At 36.8% G+C, this 24,336-nt stretch overlaps 1 protein-coding gene across 4 annotated transcripts; it reads right to left on the bottom strand.

Annotated features, from left to right (window-relative positions):
• Nucleotides 1-2,263: 2,263 nt before the first annotated feature.
• On the bottom strand, nt 2,264-6,606 carry LOC137725646 (protein FAR1-RELATED SEQUENCE 5). 4 transcript variants are annotated; one of them, XR_015962782.1, is made up of 5 exons: nt 6,263-6,606; nt 3,799-6,071; nt 3,408-3,583; nt 2,852-2,938; nt 2,264-2,684 (listed from the first exon to the last, which is right to left on the bottom strand). XR_015962782.1 is itself a non-coding variant. In XM_068464404.2 (4 exons), exons 2-3 carry the CDS (start codon nt 5,995-5,997, stop codon nt 3,410-3,412), a joined length of 2,373 nt encoding a protein of 790 aa, XP_068320505.2. In that variant the 5' UTR covers nt 5,998-6,071; nt 6,263-6,606; the 3' UTR covers nt 2,264-2,938; nt 3,408-3,409. The 4 variants fall into 4 exon arrangements, 3 of the variants coding, with proteins under 3 accessions (XP_068320505.2, XP_088550626.1, XP_068320504.2); XM_068464404.2 differs by having other exon boundaries at nt 2,264-2,938; XM_088694500.1 differs by lacking the exons at nt 2,264-2,684; nt 2,852-2,938 and adding an exon at nt 2,988-3,130.
• Nucleotides 6,607-24,336: the final 17,730 nt, after the last annotated feature.

Raw genomic sequence — 24,336 nt, forward strand, 5'->3', positions numbered from 1 at the left:
TTACATAGGAGGTGGCAAATTCCTTGTTGTGCATTCACATATTCCATATTAATGCATATGATCCTGATTCTCACACTAAAGGGTCCATTATCGTTTGAGAGCTTCAAGATGAGGCCAAATATCACATTTACTAACATGAGATAACTAGTGATGCCCAAGGTATAAGAACTAGTTGCATCCATAACTCAGAATTGTGATACAATTGACAAGTAGATAACCTTCCAATTATACAATTCTATGGTTGGTCAATGTTCAGTGAACACAATCTTATAGTCGCCTTTATGTCTATTCCACGTCACTACATGCTTAGTCTAAGACTTACTACTAAATACGACACAAACCGGCATTTGGGAACGTTCAATAGTCTTTTCAATCATCCGATGGCTAGGAACATAGTTTAAGACTTAAGATTTGTAGGGTACGTATCTTAGGATTGGAACTTATTTGCAATACTATTCCTACAATTCAAGGTATTCCTTGGTCTCATCCTAATCAACAAGGAACTTTCCTAATCCGCTATTAGGTCACGTGCTCGATTGACGAATTTGCTCATTTGCCTTTTTCATTGATGACTAGACATTGGGTTGCCATGAATAATCAATTACGTGTTGCCACGTCAATTGCTTTTTGGGTATACTCCAACAAATGAGAGATGGGTTAAACTCAAACTAAGCTTGATTTCTCCAGATTAAAATAATAAAACATCAGAAGAGAAGGCTGAAGTATAAGAAGAGAAGGTTGCATTTCAAGATTTGCGAATCAATTTCAATGTTTTCGGATCCTTTTGCAAAGATTCTTAGGGAGAATTTATACCTCTATTGCTTTCCTCTTATTTCTTTTTCTTAATCTAAAGACATCAAACCCTAGTTTGAGTTTAACCCACATCTATGCACTCATTGTTCGCACTACCATAGTTGAAAAGGCTAAACTGTCCATGCCATGTTAGCACAATTAACGGCTATTTTTAACTTATTTGAGAAAATAGGCCAAAGTAGGACATTAGGAAAGAATGCATGTGTTAAAATAGGACAATATAAAATATTAAGGTAAAGTGAGATACGGAATAAAAGTGCATGTGACAAAGTAAATCAATATATAAGATAGGGGCTAAAGTAAAAATTAATGAAGAGTATAGGTATCATAACTAAAAATAGATCTTTTCTCATTTTAAACCCCATGTAGCCTACATGAGCACCCATTAGTTGTTAGTTATGTGCTAATTGAGGTGGTGATGGATATGGTGGAGTATTCATGGGTATCCATTGCCAATCTTGAGGGTGAACTCTTCCACGCGGCACAACCTAAACGGCACCATCACAAGAGGAGTCACATGCGGGCCTTGGGGACGCACTCCCACCCAGATTTGTTATTTTCATGCAGGGTAAAAGACGGTAGTTTGCATAAAACAGGAGAAGTTTTGTTGAATTTTCGATAGAATTAACCTGTAATATTTTGTCCCTCGTGACATCAAGCATAAAATGGTTGCATCACGTTTAGGTGTCTGCTAGTACGAAGTTGGGGCATGTCAACACTAGGAGTCCTTAGTTTTGTGTTTGTGGTCGCATGAACAAGGTCGGATGACGACTATAGGGGATCCATAGGTTTCTCCTTCTCAAACAAAAGAAAAACTTCACCATGGAAGTGGGTCAGTGGGTCCCTATCTTGGGACATTTCTCTCTCAAACCTTGTTCCACTCGTGTCAGCATGATAATTTTTTAGTAACTTACCCTAAATGCTCGGCCAAATAACGCCTTTACCCAAACTTATCTCTCGAAATTGTTCGAACCCCGTCGAGATTCCTCCAACAATGCTTGAACAGTCGAACTCCCTTCGAGTAGCTAAAACTCTTCAACATGTCCAAACTAGGTTGTTTTTCAAAACTTGGTCTTTTTATAAAGTTCGTTTTTTCTCACTTCAACATTTTTAGAGAGGGAAAAATCCTCATCCTTAAATTTTGATTTCTTGAAACTTGAAAGCATCTCAACTCCAACAAGGTCGATTCTTTCCATTTCTTCAATTTGTTTTTTCAGTTTCAGTTATGTTGTGTGTATGGAAAAGCAACTCACACAACTAGACTTAAATTTGCAAGTCATATGTTAGATGCTCAAATCAAACAAGAATCTATAACACTTGGGGTCAGAAAAGTATCAATTGCTCGTGTGAAGGATTGTTAGTCGTCGATTGGATGGTCCCACATAAATTCACAATTAACTACCATTGATGATTACGACTGTCGATCACCCGAATCGTAGATTGAACTCTATTTAGGAAAATCATATCCTACAAAGTGTATACACAACATAAGAATATCACATTACATATCTCGCTCCAACAAAGGCTCGGAAGAACATAACATTCCATCCCCACTTTCCCACTCACCCGAACTCAAGCTTTCAGTTTCGGTGTCATACTACACCGTATTGCTTTCAATGCCAATAAAATGGGAATCAGCAAACTCCAATAAGCTTAACCAGCGAAATTGTTTACACATGTAATCAATACCGAAGAAACGGGGCAACGAAAGCCTAAAGATCGAAGCACGAAAAGTAAACAAAGTGTTGGTGCAGATACACTCCAGTGAAACTGTATTAACCTTCCTAACAGAAACCGCAGTTAATAGGTTCTGTACAGCCAATTTGCAAGGATGAGTGGAAGATGACTTGTCAAATCAAGGATGAATTTACCTACAAGCTTATACGAAAACTTAAAATTGAAGGTATTATTCGACAGGCACAGAAAATAACATCTGATTATTACCTTCGACAGCAAACAATCACCAAACGAAAATATATAAATACACACACAATGAGAAAAGAGCTACCGAACGATTTCAATTGCTAAACATCCATACCCCGATAAACCCTTCGGCTCTCATGCCTGTCTTCTTGTGCAACCATTCATACAATGATGTCTCCTCCCAAAAAGTTACTGTTGCAGACTAGAAGATCACAAGATTCACAACCCATAAAATGTCAGAAAAATATAAATCGTTTTAAAATAACATAACTATTAACTAATAACAAAAAGAAAACAAGTCTAACGAATCTGCCAATACAAGATTTACACATGAGGTATCAAGCCTGTAACGAGTCAAATCCGCAGCCAAGATCCATGATTTACAACATGGACCCTGCCAATTTCCCACATAAGTGGAGGTTATTTTCCAATTGATGTCAGACACAAGGCCAACTATCAAGTATCTGCATAGATTTTGGATCGTACAACTATAAATGCATAGCATTATACATCTACATAAATTCTATTTCCACATAGAACAACATTCACAGATTTCCAATTTCTACACCAATCATAAGTGAAGGAACAGCCTTATCCAAAGGGCATTGTGAAAGTACACCGACTAAAAAGCAGTCAAAAATAAAAGATAAGTACATGAGACTGTATTGCACCTTTATAGGCCGTCTTTCATGCCAATTTTAATGTTTTGTACTTTAATTGACAATTGTGACTTATGATCCTCTATATCTTTCAAAACTGAAAGCAGGTTAGCCCGATAAACTTCACATTTCCGATTTGCGCACTCCAGCTCATTCGTGAGTTCTCGAATTTTTTTGTCCATATCATCCTACACAATAACACCCATAACAACAAAGTTACAACAGGCTTGAACAAATCGTATAAGCAAACAGTCAAACACCATTTCATTAGTCAAACTATTTGACAAACATCAGCAAAGAAAGATTGTGTCAACATGGAACGCACCATCAAAGGTAACAAAAAAAGGCTAAGGCCTTAAGACAAGTAATCAAATAAATAAAAAATCGGAAAAATGACTCTAACCTCAGACAAGTGTTGGCCAGAACTTCCTTCATGATCCCCACTAGCACAACGTGCTGCCTGACTTGCCCCACCAGCCAAGTTCCCCCTGACATGCCCATTCACCATGGATTTCCCCTCATGCTTTGTGGCATGAGCTACTTTCTTTCCAGCTTCTTTCAAAGCTTCCACTGCAATGTCATAAGTTTCTGAAGACCTTGCTCCATCTACAAATTTAAAGGCCTCGTGACGTAGGGTATTGTACCGAACAGTATGAGATTCTAGATAATTGGTATATACATCACTAGAACGTTCTTCTAACATGACACTGCTCTTGGCATTTCTAGTCCATCGTTTCAATATGTAATGGGATGGGAGAGTCAGCACATTGGTCACTCTAAAGACTGCCAATACATGTCTGCAAAGAAGACCTGAGAACTCAAACATCTGGCAACTACAAGTTGCCATCATCTCCAAAACATTAAACTTAACATAGTATGCTTTATGGTCCTCCCCAAACTTAGCTACTTGATAGGTGATGATCTCCCCATCATCATCACCCTTAGATGCTGTGAGAGTTAGCGTTCCAACTAACTCCTCTTGAAACCTCATAAATATCTTTTTTGTATAAAGCTCGGATGCTTGCTTTTCCATTGGAGATGGGGTTTTCAAAACTGGGGCAGTGTTCATAGTTTCAAAATCTGCTTTCACTTCCTTCTCATTTCGACTCTCTAGAGCTTTCTCATAAAGCTTAAAGAACTGACTCAAATTTGTTGAAGCATTCACATATCCATCAAAATATGAGTTCATACTGTCACTTCTCTGAGTAATGGACATTTCTGCAAAAAAAGTGTCCCGCAGATATACAGGGACCCACTGCCTGCGAGCGGAGTATACCATTTGAATCCATTCATGATCTCTGAGATTGTATCTATCAACAAGAGACAACCAATAAGACTCAAATTCTTCTATGGACTCAGTCAAATTAACACACTTGTGAAAGTCTGCTTCAAAGGTCGGATGCTTAAGAAACACATGGGATAGCTTCTCCTGACATTTCTTAAAGATGTGCCATTTGCAGAAACGGAGCCGGGTCTGCGGGAAAACCTGCGTGATGGCTGACTGTATCACAGGATCCTGATCAGTTGTAATTGACACTGGGGGCCGGCCTGACATTGCCATAAGCCATGTTTTGAACAGCCAAACGAATGATGCTTCAGATTCATTTATCAGAAAGGCACAACCAAACAAAACAGGCTGACCGTGATGGTTCACCCCTGTGAAAGGTGCAAAGGGCAAACGGTACCTGTTAGACCTGTAGGTAGTGTCAAAAGTAACAGTATCACCAAAATAACTATAGTTCATCCTTGCCTTTGGATCAGCCCAAATGACATTTCCCATGGACTGATCGTCATCGCCCTGCACAGCATAGAAAAAGTTGTGATTATCAGCTTGCATTTGTCTCAAGTAATCCAAAAGCATCTGAATGTCCCCATCTAAGCTCTTATGGCGATTATTCCTCATGTAATTCCTACAATCCACCTCTGTAAATCCGACTTTGCTTATCCCACCATATTCCTTAATCAGCGCTGACATAATCCTCCTGGGACCCATTCCAGCAGCCTGCAAGGTATCAATCAAAGTCTTAGCAGGACCAGATATTTGCCTGTGAGAACGAAGACAATGCACCTGATCTGGCGGAACCAACTCATGATTATGATCCTTAACAAAACCAGACACCACCCATTTCCCCGAATCTTGCATCTTTACAGACAAGGATGCTTTGCACCCTACTCTAGTGATAGTCCGAGGGCGCTTAATCTCCCTATCCTTGGTGCGCTTCTCATTCAAATTCCGGAAACCCTCTTTAGCACAAACAAACTGTCTCTGTATGATTGCTCCATCGCGCCTGGAACGACGTGAGGAGCTGACACGAGTACTGAACCCAACCCGCCGTGCATACGAATTGTAAAAGGCCTTGGCAGCCTCTTCAGACTCAAATTCCATGCCGTCATATGGCTCAAGGTCCAAGAGATCCCCCTCAGGAAAGTAAATTTCACCACCACCGAAAACAATACCACCGCCACTGCCACTCCGCAGAAGAGGACTATCAACCATTTCCTCATCATCAACAGGATGCTCAATGTCTACAAAATCATCATCCCCATCCCGGCCTCCCCCTCCTCCCAACCCAATATCAAACTCAATCACCTCGTTATCCATGTCAAAATTTTGAAACGGTTTCAGATCAATTCCAATTGAATTATCTCAAGACCCAAACCTCACACTGTTATAATCTGTATAAATATAAAATGAGTATTATGTCTGTATGTATGTGTGTGTGTATATATATATATATACACACCCATATACAGAATCACTGATACATAAATAAGTTCATCTACAATCTTAGCGGGAAAAAAAAAATTGAAATTTCAAAGTAAATTCTAACAAATTTGTAAAAATTCTATGAAAAAGAAAGACTGACCCAGAAAGATATAGACTTTCACAAAGACTCGCATAGTCTTATTCCGCTGAGAAAGTGAACTCTTGTGAATCTTCAGCAATATTCAACCTTTAGCTTTAGCCAGTGGAGTGAGAGAAAAAAAAATGGCAAGTTTTAATTAGGGTTTTCGGAATAGCATAGAAACCCTAGAACCTTGGTCCAAATTTTAGTGGGATTAGGAATTCAGATTTAGGGTGTTGGATTCAAATTGATCGAATTGAAGGAAATAATTGGGAAAAATACGAATAAAAAATTGGGAGTACAAGGAAAGTGATGATGAAGGTAAAAGAGGGACGGGAGCTTCAGGAGGGTTGGGTAGGCTGTTCGTATTCTATTCTGACCCGGTTCCTGAGGCTCTGATCAACTACGTCACTTCGTCACTTTTACGAGCGCTCCTTCACCGTTGGATGTAAATGATTGTCATCATGCAATATGAACCGTTGATTGCAAGGAAATTGAATATTAATATCAATTTATCTGAATTCCAACTTTCTGCAGTAGACTTTTTGTTTTTGTCAAAATTTCTGCAGTAGACTTGACAGTTTAGATGATTTTAATTTTACAGGAAGGGATCCCTTCCACCTAAGCCTTATGATTCATAAATTCGGATTTTTGAAATTTAATCCAACGGTTACAAATATAGAATTTCATTAAAAGTTAAAATAATTTTAGCCGTTGAATCAAATTTCAAATATCCGAATTTGTAGCTCATGAAAATTCGGTGGAAGGGATTAAAGAGGATCCCTTTCCATTGTATAGTGTTTGTCCATCCACTCGGAGTCGGAGCCATTCAATTATTTCTCATCAAATGTCATTCGATTTGTTTTCTTTCATTAATCTAGTTTTCTTGTTTGGACTAATTATGTCTATTCAAATACGATTGTGGCCCTTTGCAAAATCAGTTCCAAACATACTCTTATGGAGATTATAAGGTACGTTACATACAGTCGAAAACAAAAGTGTATATTATATACAATGGATTAGTGGATATAAAATGGCATTTGTCTTCTTTTATGTTTTGGTCCTATAAATTAGAAAGCCTCAGTAGCGTGTAGACTGAATAAATATGATCTAACTACGTTCTTCTTGTGAAAGTGAGCGTGACAACTTGCAACTGAGCTTGGTACAAGTATAATGGAGGTGATGGTTGTGTCGGATGCACTACTTACTCTATATCGAAACGATTATGGTCGAGGAAGGAAAACGTCTTGACCTTCTGCTTTAGAACTTGAAGATAAGGTTACTGGATTACTGTAAAGTTCACTAATAAGTTCGGCTTTCGTTGTGCCAAACAAAGGATAACTGGAGAACACCTCACTTCGCCGAAGCTAATGAGATGACCTTTTGAGACAAAAGAATGAAGAATTCCATCCGCCAAGACTTTAGATGGATAACCAACAAAGCTAACCCTGAGGACGTGCAAAAGGTGCCACCGCACAGGCCCCCAATTTTCTTTACATGTAAATAGATATACCTTATATATATAAATGTGCAAGTTGATAATAATTTTAGTGCCAGTGCTAGTGGTGTAAGGCTTCAATCTTCTTGTACATGCCTGGGTTCAAGTCCACTATTTTAAAGTTGTGCAAATTTATTAACTTAAAAAGTTACAGGAAACACTTGTGTCCACTCAAATAATACTTATAATTTGTTGCTCAAATTTGTAGTATTTAAATTTTATAAATACAAATTGAAAAAAAAAATAACAAATAAAATACAGTATTAAAAAGGGTAAAGTACAAAAAACTACCTCAACTATTGGGGTCACGACAGTTTCATACCTCATCTTTTAAAATTGATAATGTCATACCGCATCTTACGAATTTGTGACAATGTCATACCTCCGTCAATTTTTCTATTAGTTTTTCTGTTAAGTGTTGACGTGGCAAGAGATTAGGACCACTTTCACCCCCCAGGAGAAGGAGGAAGAACCGAAGAAGAAGAAGGAGGAAGAAGAGGAGGAGGGAAAAAAAAATGGAAACTCCAACCCAGAACAAAAAGAAAAAAAAAAAAAAAAAAAAAAAAAAAAAAAAAAAAACCAGAAGAAGGAGAAGAAGACGGATAGGGGAAAGGGTCCCCGCACCCTTAGGAAATTTTTTTGTTTTATTTTTTTATTCTTAATTTTTTTAATATTTAATTATTAAAAATATATTTAATTATTTTTTAATCCAGCTGGATTAGTGAGTGGTCCTGTCTTTTGCCACATCAGCACTTAACAGAAAAATTAACAGAAAATTTGACGAAGGTATAACATTGTCACAAATTCGTAAAATGCGGTATGACACTGTCAATTTTAAAATATGAGGTATGAAACTGTCGTGACCCCAATAGTTGAGGTAGTTTTTTGTACTTTACCCTATTAAAAAAGATGAAGGGCCTCCGTCTAAATTTTGCACAGGGCACCTAAATTCTCAAAGCTAGCCCTGATAACCAACTAAGTGTTGTCATAGATCTAAACTGAATGTTCTTCTGAATTGTTTGGTTCTACCCCTCTAGTGTTGTTAATCCAAATTGAAGATGTTACAGGTTGTTAGTCCAAAGTGAAGATGTCGCAAGTTGTCAACACATTGTTGTTTACTTGTCCAAACTAAAGTTGTGTTGAATGAAGATGTTGCAAGTTGTTAGTCTAAACTGAAGATGTTGCAGGGTGTCAACATAATATTGTTTACTTGTATGAACTGATGATGTGTTGACGGAAAATGTTAGGATAGTTAGTGTGATTTTCGCTTAAAAAGAATTTTCGTGTAGATAATTTTGAATTGTTTATTGAGTTAAAGGGCCCATTCACGTTGTAGATCCTCATGCTAAATAGGCCTTGGATAATCAGTTGTCGACGCATCTTTGATTGCACCACGTCTCTGAAACTCTGGGGGCGTTTGTTGCGCTGGACTATCTCGGACTGGATTAGCTTCAAGGACTAAGCTGGACTGACTTAGACTAGACTAAACTGGACTAACTTAGTGAAGCGTTTGGTGCAGTATTGGACTAAGAAGCTGGATAATAACAAATTCTAATATTATATTATTTAATATTAAATTATTAATATTTTATTATGATTTTATCTTTTTCTCCATCTTTTCCTACCATTTCCGTCCCACTCTCTTCCTCTTCTCTCATCGTCCCTCCCTCTCCCTCTTTTTTTTCCTCTCAGACCTCTCAATTCATGTCTCTTTCTCATTCTTGGTCAAACTCCTTATTGATTCCAGTCTCTATTTCTCTGTCCTCCCTCCCTCTCTAACTATGCGTTGTTCGAACGGAACCTCACGGCTCCAATTTTCCCGACGAGTTGAAGGTTTCCCGATGTGTTTTCCAGCTAACCCTCGTTAAATTGGATGAAGTTAGTACCGCCAAAAAATTCATCACCATCCCTGGACCGAGATCTTAGCTTTGCATGCTCGAATCTGTCATGGATTTGAAGAAGCCCAAACAGCCCGAGACTTCCAGGCCATTTTCCGACCACATTTTGGCCTCGATTCAGGTAAAATCGTAATCTTCTCACTCCCAGCTTCAATTTGGTATATTTTATATGAAAGTTGGTTGTGAAATAGATCTAAAAGAGAGTCGGAAAGTTAATGATTGATCTAGGTGACCGGAGATTGATGCGAGTTTTATACGCGCACAAATTAAACCCTCTTTTTGTCAAATTGTAGTATAGGTGCAAGTAGGGATCGTTCTGGACCGGGGATTAGGAGGGATTGTTAATCTCTTGGAAACTGACTTAAAAACGTAAAAACAATATAAAACACTAAACTAGGCTCAAGGAATTCAAAAATACTTTAAAACATAAACTAAACAGATTCTAACAAGTTCAAAAGACTCAAAACTCTTAAAAACACAAACTAAATTGATTTCTAACTAATTTGACATTAAAGTAAAGGGGGATTTAGGTTTTGACAAAATTAAACTAAATGAACAAATTGCAATTAAAACAGAATGTAAATATGAATGTGAATAAAATATGGATGATGAAATAGCCAAGGGGTTCTTCTCCACACATGTTACACTTGCATACAAGATTGATTCTCAGTTGGTCTTTCGATAAATTATGAAACTCAACGCCCCGGGTTAATTAGGTCCGCTTAAATTAACCGTCAAGTTTTCCTTAAGTTAATGAATTGGATGGGTTAGCGCAACGCAATTCACCACATTCTCCAAAAGTCCTTTACGTGAACAGCACAATAAAGATACAATCAAAGATCATTAAGCATTATGAAAACTATAAGTGTTGACGAGGCATTTGTTACTATGATGAGCATGAAACTCGTGCCAAGAATTCATTTAACGCGATTGTTTATAAGCAACCTCCACTACTTGTGAATATAAGTTCATAACGATTAGGTGAAATTCACTTATATTCTAGCGTCATATTTATGCATGAAAATTAAGCGCGCATTCTTAATAAACATTCATAAATAAGTTATCAATCAAACGGTTAAACAAATTGAATCCACAACTTATGAAATTCCAACGAAAGTTAATCAATTCATATTGCAAATATAAACATAGTTTCGAATCACCCCCTAGCTAAAGGGGGTTTAGTTCCTCATAACTTTGAAATCAAAGAAACACCTAAACATTCCAACAACTCAAACTTGAATTGTATGAACGTTTAGGCACTCTTCTCTTCCATTCCTCATACGTACAAAACAAAGAGAATTGAATTTAAACTTTGAAATCAAAGAAACACCTAAACATTCCAACAACTCACACTTGAATTGTATGAACGTTTAGGCCCTCTTATCTTCCTCGTTGTTGTAGCACAAGGTCTAAGGTGAGGTTTGGGGGATTATGGAAATGGATGAGGAGTGGTGTTTGGATTATAAGGGAATGGATGGGAAGCTCACGGCTAGGGAAGGGAGAATGTGTTTGTAATGTGTTGTGTATGAAAATGAGATGTGAATTGAATGCAAGGGCATTTATAGGAGTAGTGGAGGGAACATATGGCTATGTCATTTGTAGGTGAAGTAGGTGGATGTTGTAGGTGAAGTAGGTGGATGTTGTAGGTGAAGTAGGTGGATGATATGTTAAGTGATAAGTGATAAGTGATAAGTGATATGATATGTGGTTATGATATGATAAGTGGTTAAGTGGTGATGATAAGTGATAAGTGATTAAGTGATATGATATGTGGTGATGATAAGTGATAAGTGCATGTGGGTTAACTAATGAAGGAAATGCATGTGCAATGACAATGTGTTAGAATGGATGTGTGTTATGCATGGCATGATTGGGATTAGGAAAGGTTCTAATGTCCTAAAACTAAAGAGAACAAGGTTCCAACACTTTGGCTCCAATTAGGTCTTCAATTTCGTCCAACACTTTGGCTTCAAGCATAAGCTATCCGTCCTTTAGCCCAAAAGTGCTCCAAAAGTCTCCAAAATGCATCTTTTTGCTCCTTTAGCCCTTTGGACCTACAAACACACGAAAATAGCTTAAAGTACTAAAATAACTAAAGAAACATAACGTAAATGTACGAGAACAAGCCATTTAAGTCGCATAAATATGCTCCTATCAAATACCCCCACACTTAGCTTTTGCTAGTCCTCGAGCAAAACAGAAAAACAAAACAAAAAGAACAAAACACAACCTACACCTTCCAACAATCGTATCAGGGACTTCCAATGCACATGACAAGTTAAAAATCATTATTCTCACAGATTTGAGCCATCTTTACACTTAAGTACATTCTTAATCATAGTCACCACATACTAGTTCACAATTAAGCATTTAAAACACATTTCGAAAGTAGTAACATGCCTTTAGAGAATTTCCTCAATTCCTTACTAGAATGCACTCTATTTTCACACAGATTTTCTGACTACACACCCTACACTAGTTATATGTGAGAGATTGATGTAAACATGTAGACGAACACTCACATATGTTATAATAAGGAAAGCATTTTCTGGAGTTAATAAGCATGTTTAGATATGATCTCATGAATGGAATGCTACTACTTAGACGCGAGAACCAGTGACACCATAAGCTCATACCAAGTTCAAACTCCACAATTGAAATACATAACACTCAAGATAGAAGTCAAGGGTTGTAACGGGGCTTGGGGTATGTGGATAACAAAGAAGGGATATGGAAAACAAAGGTTTTTAAAGAAATAGTGAGCAAAGCATTTGAATCAACTTAGAATTCACTTTTGAATGAAAACTCAACTTTTGAACAAAAAGGGAGAGTTTAGATAATTTACACCCAGAATTGGTGTTTTGGAACCTTTCTTCAATCACTTATTCTTTCATTTTTTTTTTGTCTTTTTTTTTTTTTTTTTTTTTTTTTTTTTTTTTTTTTTTTTCTTTTGAATCTCAAAACATCAACACTTAAACATTCTCTCCCCCACACTTATTTTCTTTCATAATGTAACTCAAAAGGAATTCAATTAAGTCATGCTCACTATCTTTTAAGAACAAGGGTGGGGATTGTCCTAAACTAGGCTAGGTGAGGAAAATGTGGGTAAACAAAGAATAAAGGCTAAACAAGGCTCAACGGGGTTAAAACTTACAACATATACGAAGTATGGGAAGTAAGGCTATTTGGCTATGGTGGTGGTCACTACACAACTTCTTCTTGAATATGTGTTATGCAAATCAATAACATGCTTTGAATGAAATGGGCATGAGTTCTAGCATTTGGAACTATATGATGAAACGCCTTCTAAGTAGCAACCAAGCAAGGAATAATGAGATCATGCAACAACTTTAGAAAACAAAGAATCACAGAATATAACTCTCCAAAGAACGTTATAGGCTCAAGTCTCTCAGGGTTGTAGCGTTTGTTTGAGTTCCTTCCTTCAAGCATGTTACATAACTAATTTTTTTCTTTTATGATTGCATGTGAAGTCATACATTATAACCATAACCAAGCATATACCAAGAGTAAATCAAACTTTTCTCTATGTTTATAACTCTTTTTAACAGTCATGCAATTAGAAACCAAATCCTTATCATTGTGTTGGAAGGTGACCTACGACACAAAAACGACTCAAAACACTCTTTTTAGGCTTTTCAAAACATGTTTTTCAAATTTTTATGTGATTTTCGAATTTTTAAGTCAAAACACACTAAACACGCTTAAAAACACTTAAAAACAGCAAGAAACAACATGTGAAGTAATGGGTGATAAAATCCCACGAATTTAAATTAACAACATTAGTTACCCCCCCCACACTTAAATCAAACATTGTCCTCAATGTTTTAAGCATAGATTCACACAAAACATAAGTAAACACACAAAAAGCACTTAAACATACTAAACATGACAGGATGTAATTAACAAAGAGAAGAGTTTAGGGACGCAAATCTGGTTATGGAGTGTAACTTCCATCTTCTCTTTGTTGATTGCATTGAGGCTTGATCTTGATGATTCCACAAGCTTACTCTCGAACTGGTTGCCACCCATCGTTGATTTTCCTTTGTGCTACTCTTGATCTGGGCAGCAGGATTTCCTTTAGGGTCTCCCCCGAAGGTCTGAGCTTCCTCCTGTTATCTGTTTCTTTGTTCAATCTTTGCAGGAGTGGTCCCTTCTCTGGAAGTGTAACAACCGTTGAAGATGACTACTCGAGAGCAACGCTAGGTAAGCAATCAGGAATAGATTCCAGGCAGTTGGCTCCAGATCGGAAGACTGACTCCAAGTGCCGGCTGATTGCTTCTTTTACTTTGCCATGCAAGTAAGAACAAGGACAAAGAAAAAGACAGGGAAAGAGCATGATATGAGATACTTTTGCTTTTGACCTTGATGATATGAGATACCTTTGCTTTGAAGAAGCGGTGAATGAATCAGCACATGCTTCAATCCGCCGTTTCCTCCTGGGTCATATGTACTCCAGGCATCTGGTATCATATTTGGGGAAGAAGAAAGAATTGAGTATTTTGAAAGGCTTTGCTGGGAGTGCGCCCTCAGAGGTGAGGGAGAGTTGGGCATTTTCTTCAGGTTTGCCCTGCCATAAAAGACGAAGGTCGACATATATAGAGATAATATCAAGTGGTGGTACTTTTTACCCTTGTCGACAAACGTTTTGATCCCGCAAATCCGGCTCTTTGAAATAGTGGCGCCTCTTCGATCTTTGAATACGCCTCTTCGATTTCTGAGCAGGCGCCCCTTCGATTTCTGAACGACGCCCCTTCGCTTTCTGAACGACACGTGGTAGTGCAGATGCGGCTCTTTTTGACAAAGCTGCACGCGTCTTCTGAAAAGCAGAGAAAGCGTCGCCGAACATTGCGCTTGTCGGCTAAAGATGTGTAGATGCGATGATGGCCTCCACGTGTTTTCAGCTTTGTCAGAAATCTTTTGACAAAGTTGAACGCGTTTTCTGAAAAGCCGAGGGAGCGTCGCCTAAATTACGCCGGAAAATCCGGCTCTTTGAATCGGTGGACGCGTCGTCTTGGCTTTTTATAGAGCTATCAATCACCCCAACACACACACTCTGAAGATTTCCCATTCCTGAAACTCGACTCCGGCCCTTTGTGAAATTTTAACTCCATCCACCCCTTCTCTTTGAACACTTTTGAAAAAAAAAAAAAAAATGGCAAACTCATCGAACCTTAGCTTAGATTTGAGCCTTAGCAGTGATACGGGCGCGCCGCGTCAAGGTAACGTATGGCGCCCTTCTTTCTTTTCTTCTAACGGTCCTCTCACAGGTGAAGACTCCGTGATGCAGGACGCCACAACAGCTACAATAGTAGCTAGGAACCTCCTCACTCCAAAAGATAGTAGGCTGCTGTCAGGATGGTCCGATGAGTTGGCCGTTCAAGAGTCCATCGCACTTAGTGTTCAGTGTGCGAGTTCTGTGTCCAACATGGGCCAACGCCTGCTTGCCCGCTCCCGTCAGGTGGAATCATTGATGGCAGAGGTGGAAAGTCTCAAGCAGGAGATCCAGCAGCTTAAGTATGAGAATAGAAGTTTGCATGTGCTTGCAAATAACTATTCGTCGGGCATGAAGAGGAAGCTTGATGAGTTGCAAGAATCTGAGGGTCGAATTCACAATGACCGTCAAAGGCTTGCGTCTTATCTCCAGAGGCACCTTTTTCCTGGGTCATCCAGCGCTTGGCCAAGTATTGAGGCCTGGAATGCTCTAGCTCCGATGCCTCCCGCTCCGATGGCTTCCGCTCCGATGCCTCCTGCTTCTATGCCTCCCGCTTCTACGCCTTCCGCTTCTGCGCCTCGTAGTGGGGCTTCACGTAAACAACCTTTGTGAAGCTCCACTTTTCTCCATGTTTAGTATCTTTTTTTTTTTTTTTTTTTTTTTTTTTTTTTTTTTTTACATAAATAAAATCAAACGGCATGGAATTTATCTTTGAATGGGCGGTGATACTTGAAATGATCCGGTAATAGTTTAAATTCCAGATTGGGTGCCTGAATCATTAACCACATGTTAGTATAAAAGAAAATTGAAATTCGGGGAGGCGGCTTACCTGTGTGCTCCAAAATGAACTCCAGAATAAACACCCCTTCGAAAGTTATGACTTGTCCCGTGTCATAAAATCCAACTTCCTTGGGACTTGTGGTTTCAAATATGTCCTCTTTGATGCCTTCTACATCTTCTCCAGCCACTACCTTCTCTTGAATCATTCTTCTTGGTGTACAAAGTCCTTTGAAGAATTCAACACCATCTAAAACTTGCTGTGTTGCACCAAGAATTTGAATAACATTTTGCTCTTTTGGGAAGGCTTCCACGATGTCCTTTTTACTCTCTTCTTGGTTGGGAATCAAAAACCTGCTAGGAAAAGGGACATTGGGTGGAATAACATCAGAATAACATGGAATTGGGACGTCCTTACTGGTGGTGGGTGGTTTAGAGGGCTTAGGAGGCTGCGGCAAGGGTTGTTCTACCCTTGCCGTGTGCATGTCTTCTTCCTCCTCCTCAATTAACAGCTCTTCATCCACTTCTAGGCTATGTTTGGACATTTTTAGGTCAGCTCCAACCTCCATAGCACTTCCCAAAGTGATAGCATTATGGATTTCAAAATCTTCCTTCGAGTTTTCAATAGTTGAGTTGGAAAGTTCACTTTGCTCTTGAATTTGTTTCATGAACTCCATAATCTGCCCAAATTGCTCGTCCAATTTACCCAACTTCTTGTCTTGATTTTGTTCGTCCTGCGTCAAAGAGGTTAGTAATTGAAATTTTTTATCATTATCCATGGACATACTTGAACTTGATTGGAATTGTTGTGGGGGAGGTTGTGGTGGCTGCATAGGTGTTGTATTAAACTCCTCATATGGTTGCCAATATGCTTCTTGTTGAGCCTCCTTGGCTTGATTTTGTGACCCCTGCGCCAAAGAATTTATTTCATTAAGAATTTGAATATAATCTATTGGCGAACTTGAATTTAATTGAGCATATTGCATATGAAGTTGTGGTGGCTGCATAGGTCTTGAATAGAACTCCTCATATGGTTGCCAATATGCTTCACGTTGAACTTGTTGATCTTCCCACCATATAGAGTTTGAATGATCCCTCCAATCTCTTTGTGGACATTGATTGGCTTGAAATCCTTGCCTATATGAAGCACCAAATGTAGGGACACTCTGCATTGTGGTCCTTTCGGCATACGGCGACAATTTAGAAGTAAGATTTGCCAATTGAGCTTGAATGCTAGCAAAATCCATATCTTACTTCTCTAGTACCTAAAATCAAAGAAAGAGAACTAAATCAAATATCAAAAGTAACAACAAACAAAGAAAACAACACTAAGTTTAGAAACTAAAACGAAAACAACTAAACCAAAAAAAAGAAAAGAACCAAGGGATTAGCAAAGTTGCTAATCCCCGGCAACGGCGCCAAAATTTGATGCGAGTTTTATACGCGCACAAATTAAACCCTCTTTTTGTCAAATTGTAGTATAGGTGCAAGTAGGGATCGTTCTGGACCGGGGATTAGGAGGGATTGTTAATCTCTTGGAAACTGACTTAAAAACGTAAAAACAATATAAAACACTAAACTAGGCTCAAGGAATTCAAAAATACTTTAAAACATAAACTAAACAGATTCTAACAAGTTCAAAAGACTCAAAACTCTTAAAAACACAAACTAAATTGATTTCTAACTAATTTGACATTAAAGTAAAGGGGGATTTAGGTTTTGACAAAATTAAACTAAATGAACAAATTGCAATTAAAACAGAATGTAAATATGAATGTGAATAAAATATGGATGATGGAATAGCCAAGGGGTTCTTCTCCACACATGTTACACTTGCATACAAGATTGATTCTCAGTTGGTCTTTCGATAAATTATGAAACTCAACGCCCCGGGTTAATTAGGTCCGCTTAAATTAACCGTCAAGTTTTCCTTAAGTTAATGAATTGGATGGGTTAGCGCAACGCAATTCACCACATTCTCCAAAAGTCCTTTACGTGAACAGCACAATAAAGATACAATCAAAGATCATTAAGCATTATGAAAACTATAAGTGTTGACGAGGCATTTGTTACTATGATGAGCATGAAACTCGTGCCAAGAATTCATTTAACGCGATTGTTTATAAGCAACCTCCACTACTTGTGAATATAAGTTCATAACGATTAGGTGAAATTCACTTATATTCTAGCGTCATATTTATGCATGAAAATTAAGCGCGCATTCTTAATAAACATTCATAAATAAGTTATCAATCAAACGGTTAAACAAATTGAATCCACAACTTATGAAATTCCAACGAAAGTTAATCAATTCATATTGCAAATATAAACATAGTTTCGAATCACCCCCTAGCTAAAGGGGGTTTAGTTCCTCATAACTTTGAAATCAAAGAAACACCTAAACATTCCAACAACTCAAACTTGAATTGTATGAACGTTTAGGCACTCTTCTCTTCCATTCCTCATACGTACAAAACAAAGAGAATTGAATTTAAACTTTGAAATCAAAGAAACACCTAAACATTCCAACAACTCACACTTGAATTGTATGAACGTTTAGGCCCTCTTATCTTCCTCGTTGTTGTAGCACAAGGTCTAAGGTGAGGTTTGGGGGATTATGGAAATGGATGAGGAGTGGTGTTTGGATTATAAGGGAATGGATGGGAAGCTCACGGCTAGGGAAGGGAGAATGTGTTTGTAATGTGTTGTGTATGAAAATGAGATGTGAATTGAATGCAAGGGTATTTATAGGAGTAGTGGAGGGAACATATGGCTATGTCATTTGTAGGTGAAGTAGGTGGATGTTGTAGGTGAAGTAGGTGGATGTTGTAGGTGAAGTAGGTGGATGTTGTAGGTGAGTAGGTGGATGTTGTAGGTGAAGTAGGTGGATGATATGTTAAGTGATAAGTGATAAGTGATATGATATGTGGTTATGATATGATAAGTGGTTAAGTGGTGATGATAAGTGATAAGTGATTAAGTGATATGATATGTGGTGATGATAAGTGATAAGTGCATGTGGGTTAACTAATGAAGGAAATGCATGTGCAATGACAATGTGTTAGAATGGATGTGTGTTATGCATGGCATGATTGGGATTAGGAAAGGTTTAAATGTCCTAAAACTAAAGAGAACAAGGTTCCAACACTTTGGCTCCAATTAGGTCTTCAATTTCGTCCAACACTTTGGCTTCAAGCATAAGCTATCCGTCCTTTAGCCCAAAAGTGCTCCAAAAGTCTCCAAAATGCATCTTTTTGCTCCTTTAGCCCTTTGGACCTACAAACACACGAAAATAGCTTAAAGTACTAAAATAACTAAAGAAACATAACGTAAATGTACGAGAACAAGCCATTTAAGTCGCATAAATATGCTCCTATCAGAGATGACGAGGAGTTTGTCGGGAGTGGTCGTTGAGCATGACGAGGACGAGAAAGAAAGGATAGTCTTAACTAGTCCCATGGTTATTGAGGGGTCTCGCTAAGACCTCTTAGTGAAGGGTTTTGTCCATGCTAGTCCCCTTTAGTCTCATTAATGTTAGTCCCAGCATGGAACAAACACGGTATTGGACTAATAGCTAGTCCAGTCCAGTCCAGTCCGACTTAGTGAAGGCAAACAAACGCCCCCTTATCTCATTTTCTGCATGTGAATTATCCCAGGCTAATAAGGGACGACGTGCAAACCTCTTGATGTAATCCTATCCTTACTTTACGGGAAAAAAAAAAAAAAATCTTTATCCAAAAGATTGAAAAGAATCCTCATTTGAATAACCAACAACAGAATGTTGGCATTCAATCCCAATTAGGCTTCCAATTAGGTGTATTTTATTTTGTTCCAACCGACAGCCTACCATTCCGAATCAATCGTAACTTATTAGTATTATAGTTTAGTAGTATTTCTCTTCATTTGTAAGTGAGAGATTTTAGTTTAATTCTTACCAAGGCGAATTTGATCCACATTTTTGTTAGCCCATTGTGAGGCTTAGTACTAATTTGATATTAAGGTGTTTTTATAAAAAATGGGTATCAAAAAAATCTGAGCTAAAAAAGGTGTTTGGTAAACACTTAAAACAACTTATTTTCATAGTTTTGGGTGAAAAAAAAGTGAAAACGTGAAGCAGCAAATATACGCTTATTCTCAAAGCACAGTAGAAGCAGTTTTTTTTTTCAAAACACAGCAATTCCAAACCAACCCTTAGCCTACCCCCTTCCTTTTTGTGTAGATAATATTGTTTGTTCCAAAATTTAAAAAAAAAATGATTGTATTCAAACATTTTGCCCAAGTAATTATCAATAAAATATCAGGATAATTCCAATTATTCGGAAAATAATTAATGGGGCTTTTAGATCCAGGTCCAAAAACATAAATGGTTTTTAGGAGTGAGTCCGATTACCTAATTATATGTATTTATTTTTTTAATGCTCATAATATATTTTCTAAAAATATTAAAAATCAATTAAAATCTTCTAATATTATGAATTTTCAACCCCAAAAAATATAATTAATTTCTTATAACAAAAAAAATAATATATTGACATAAATCTATCTGCAAATCATTCTACCCTAACTCAAGTAACAAATATATGAATGTATATTATACCTATAAGTAAGATATGAAACTTAACTAAAAGGTAGAAAAAAAACATAATATATCTACAAGCAAGACACATGAATCTTACTTGATTATAAAAAAGAATCTGTCATATAGGTAGATAAATATAATTAACCTATGATATAGGTTGATTATAAAAATAAAAACTAAAATCTATAAATGGGGTTTAAAACGTGATAAAGAACAAGAAAGAACAAAATAAATAAATAATCAAAGAGATAATTAGGAAGAAATTTGATTTTTATGATAAATCTTATCATTTAAGAGATAATTATTGATAATAAAATAATAAGATTTAAGGAATTGGACTTATTTTAATAAATTGGACTATTCCTACTATTGGCTCAAAAAATTGGACCTATATCAAGTTTCCCCATATGGTTATCACAACAACAGAATCTAAAATAATTGGAATTATATTAATGTTTTACTCATCAGACATTCTAAAACTTTGTCTATTCAACGATCTTAATTACTCAGATTGGTGACTTAATTTTTGGTCCAATCACATTCAGTTACAATATACAATATTGTTGAAACACATTGGTCTTCAATTATCTTTGTTTATGCTTTCTCTCAATCCTAGCAAATATCATATAAAAATATTTAAAATTAAATAGAAAATTTAAGTTATACCCAAGGACGGAGCTAGTATAGCCCTAGGGGGCGGATGCCCCCACTAAGGGTGGCGGTCATCTAAATTTTTTTGTTGTATAGTTTTGCATTCCAACCAACCCTAATTAAACTATAATAAAAAAAAGGTAGATAACTAAAATAAGTCTAGCTTTTTCATCCCAATGCCCCTCACAGGATGGCAATTAAATTAACAATTAATTTAATTGAAGGGCGTTATGCATTTTGGGCAAAACGGAGGGGAGGGGTGGCGGGGTTTTTGGAGTGAGCGAAGTTAACAAAGTGAAAATCTTAGAGGGGGTTATCAAATAAGTGAGCTAGCTGTCCATGACTCTTCAACCTTCAACGTTCAGTGTGCGAGCTCTGTTTCAACATAGGTCAGCATTTGCTTGCCCAAACTCACGAAGTGGAGTCACTAACTGCTGAGGTGACAATTTTTAGAGAGGAAATAAGAGGATTATAAGGAGTTGCATAGACTTACCGCAAATTACTCCACATCCATGAGAAAGAAACATGACCAATTACAGAATCCGAAAGTTAGATTCATAACGATCACCAAAGGTTTGTGGCAATATTCCGAAGGCAAACGGTACCTACTTTCTAGAGCCGCGAATGTAGCCAGTGGTGAGGCATAACTGCTGCAGTTTGTTGCCTCGTTCATTCAATTCTTTAGCTCTAGCCCTGCTTCTACCTATTGTGCATGATTAAAACTTTGTAGGTAGAGCGTAGTGCACCTAATTTAAAAGGTCTCTTGCACCCGTGGAGCAAAAAATGCAAATTAGGAGGGGCCTTAAGCCATACAAAAGAAATTAGATAAATTAATTGCAATTTTATTGAACGGGAGAAAAATTAAAGGTTTTGTTTTTTGTATTGGCATGAAAATTTTTAATCAAACAAGATTGGTAGAGCCTAATTTTTAGTATTGACATGATTATATCATAAGAACAAAACTCGTATATGACTTTGCCAAATAAAATATTAATACATTAGATTAAAGCAAAAAAATTTAAGTCAAGACTTAAAATTAGATCTTGTTCTAGATTGCATAGGTTTTTTATTTTTATTTTTATTTTTTTATATCAACTGGCCAGAAAAAAAGATTTTTTATATGGTAAAAACATAAGGCTTATTAATGTAAAAAAAAAAAAAATTAAAAAAAAATGTGGGCTTGGTTTTATAGGGTAAAATAGAAGGGAAATAAAAGGATTGAAAAAGGGCCTATTATCGAGTTGTTATAACTGAAAACAAACAACATGTGTAAAAAAAGTGGGGAATTGTTATTAACACTTTAAAAATCTCATTTTACACTTTAAACTTTCTATATTAGGAAACAAAAATACACTTATTACGAGTGTAGAATGAAATTTTTAAAGTGCCCAAGAAAACAAAATACTAAGCACCATAAATTACGGTTTGGATCTATTATGTCGAACCCAATACTCTTTTTTACTCTACTATAGAACAGAATAACATAGGTTGCCTTTGTTTGGCCGGTTCGATGATCTTTTCTTTTCACTTGTCCACTCCAAGGAGTTGGTAAAATTTGAACCACAATCAGGAACTATATGTATATTATCTTGTCTTCATCTCTCTCATCACGCGATTCACGTCATAAGAAAAATATAAACACATTCGCATCAAACTCCTAAAAGGTGGCAAAATTTAAGGCACATTCGCAATATATGAGTATATTATCTTGTCTCTATTTCTCTCCTATCACGTGACTTAGGTTATACGAAAGATATAGATACTTTCCCATCACTTTTGACCACTCTTGGAAGGTGGCAAAATTTGAGGCACAATCACGACCTATGACTATATTCTCTTGTCTCTCTCATTGCATAACTCATGTTAGGAGAAAGATAAAAATCATCACTTTTGCCCACTTCTAGCAGTTGGCAAAATTTGTGGCACAATCATGACCTACGTATTTACTCTCATTACGTGACATGACCTACTTTATTAAAAAAAAAAAAAAAAAAAAACTTTGAGATTTTTTTTTTTGAGATTTTTTTTTTAAATGGGAATTAATTGTGAAGCCCACATCACATCGAATTTCAACGATCTGAATTGTCTAATTTTAAGTTGCACCTTATAGATCATCCTTACAAAATATTAGTCAAATTCGAATATTTGAGGCATCTAACTGAGTTAAAAGAAATGGGTTATTATACAAAATGGTCTTTGAGATTTGCATGATCAATAGAAATGATTGCATGATCAATATAAATGGTTGTCCACTATCCATGATTTTGGTCATTCATTTAAAAACTCTTTGGTCAATTTTCAAAGCTTCGTAACTCAATCGATTTTTAACCAAATTCGACCCATAATACATAAAAAAGAAGATAAGAAAGTGTCGAACAAGATTATACCTATTTGGAAGTCCAATGATTGCCGGAGATGGGCAGAAAATAGCTTGAAAAGTGACTGGTCCGCGGGAAAACTGAAAAACTAGCCGGAAACTGGGTAAACTTTAAACATTCATAACTTCTTCAATACTCAACGAAATCAAGTGATTCAAAAACAAAAATCATACTTCTCGACGAGATGAAGAGAATGGTATCTTTATTTACTACTAAATCACCGTGGTTTGGCTGAAAAACTGCTCGAAAGTGGCTAACCCGAAAATGGTTAGCCACTTTCGGGCTGTTGTCCGACCAAACTACGACGAGTTAGCCTTCAAAAAAGGTATCATTCTCTTCGTCTTGTCAAGAAGTATTATTTTCGTTTTTGAATCACTCAATTTGGTTGAGTATTGAAGAAGTTATGAACGTTTAAAGTTTACCCAATTTTCAGTGAGTTTTCCAGTTTTCCGCGGATCAGTCACCTTTCAGGTTATTTTGCGGCCATCGCTGACAACCATTAAGTTTCCAAATAGGTATAATCGTATTCTACACTTTCCTATCTTCATTTTGATATATTATGAGTCAAATTTGGTTAAGAAACGATTGAGTTACAAAACTTTGAAAATTGCCCAAAATCGTTTTTAACTGAAGGACCAAAATCATGGATGGTGGACAATCTCAAGGACCATTTCTATTGATCATGCAAATCTCAAGGACTATTTTGTATAATAACCCAAAAGAAATTGATGAAAACTATGTTATAAGAAACATTGAAATTTATCGTGACAATTAAATAAGTAAATGATTTTAGATTGAATTGAATATGTACAAGAATGATCTATAAATCGAGATTTACAAAATGAATGATTTAGATTGTTGAAATTCGATATGAATTGGATTCCACAAGTAATCCTCATTTAAAAAAAAAATGGAGATCATTTCTCTTAAAGTGTATGTATAAAAAAAAATTTATCTAACATTCCAATCACATGATAGAATCTCCCATAGAAGTTACTAACAAAATCTTATCAAACTTAAGAGTTAAGACTCTTATATGCCTAAAGAAATTCAGCCACACCATCACCTAACCTAAAGTACC

This window comes from Pyrus communis, chromosome 5 (assembly GCF_041283825.1).
Source record: "Pyrus communis isolate YQ-2024b chromosome 5, ASM4128382v1, whole genome shotgun sequence".
Taxonomy (NCBI): Eukaryota; Viridiplantae; Streptophyta; class Magnoliopsida; order Rosales; family Rosaceae; genus Pyrus; species Pyrus communis.

Coding starts and splice junctions, on each gene's coding strand:
- LOC137725646 (XM_068464404.2), bottom strand. CDS start 5,997: ATGGATAACGAGGTGATTGAGTTTGATATTGGGTTGGGAGGAGGGGGA. Junction 3,584..3,798: donor CTGGCCAACACTTGTCTGAG/GTTAGAGTCATT, acceptor GTTATTGTGTAG/GATGATATGGACAAAAAAAT.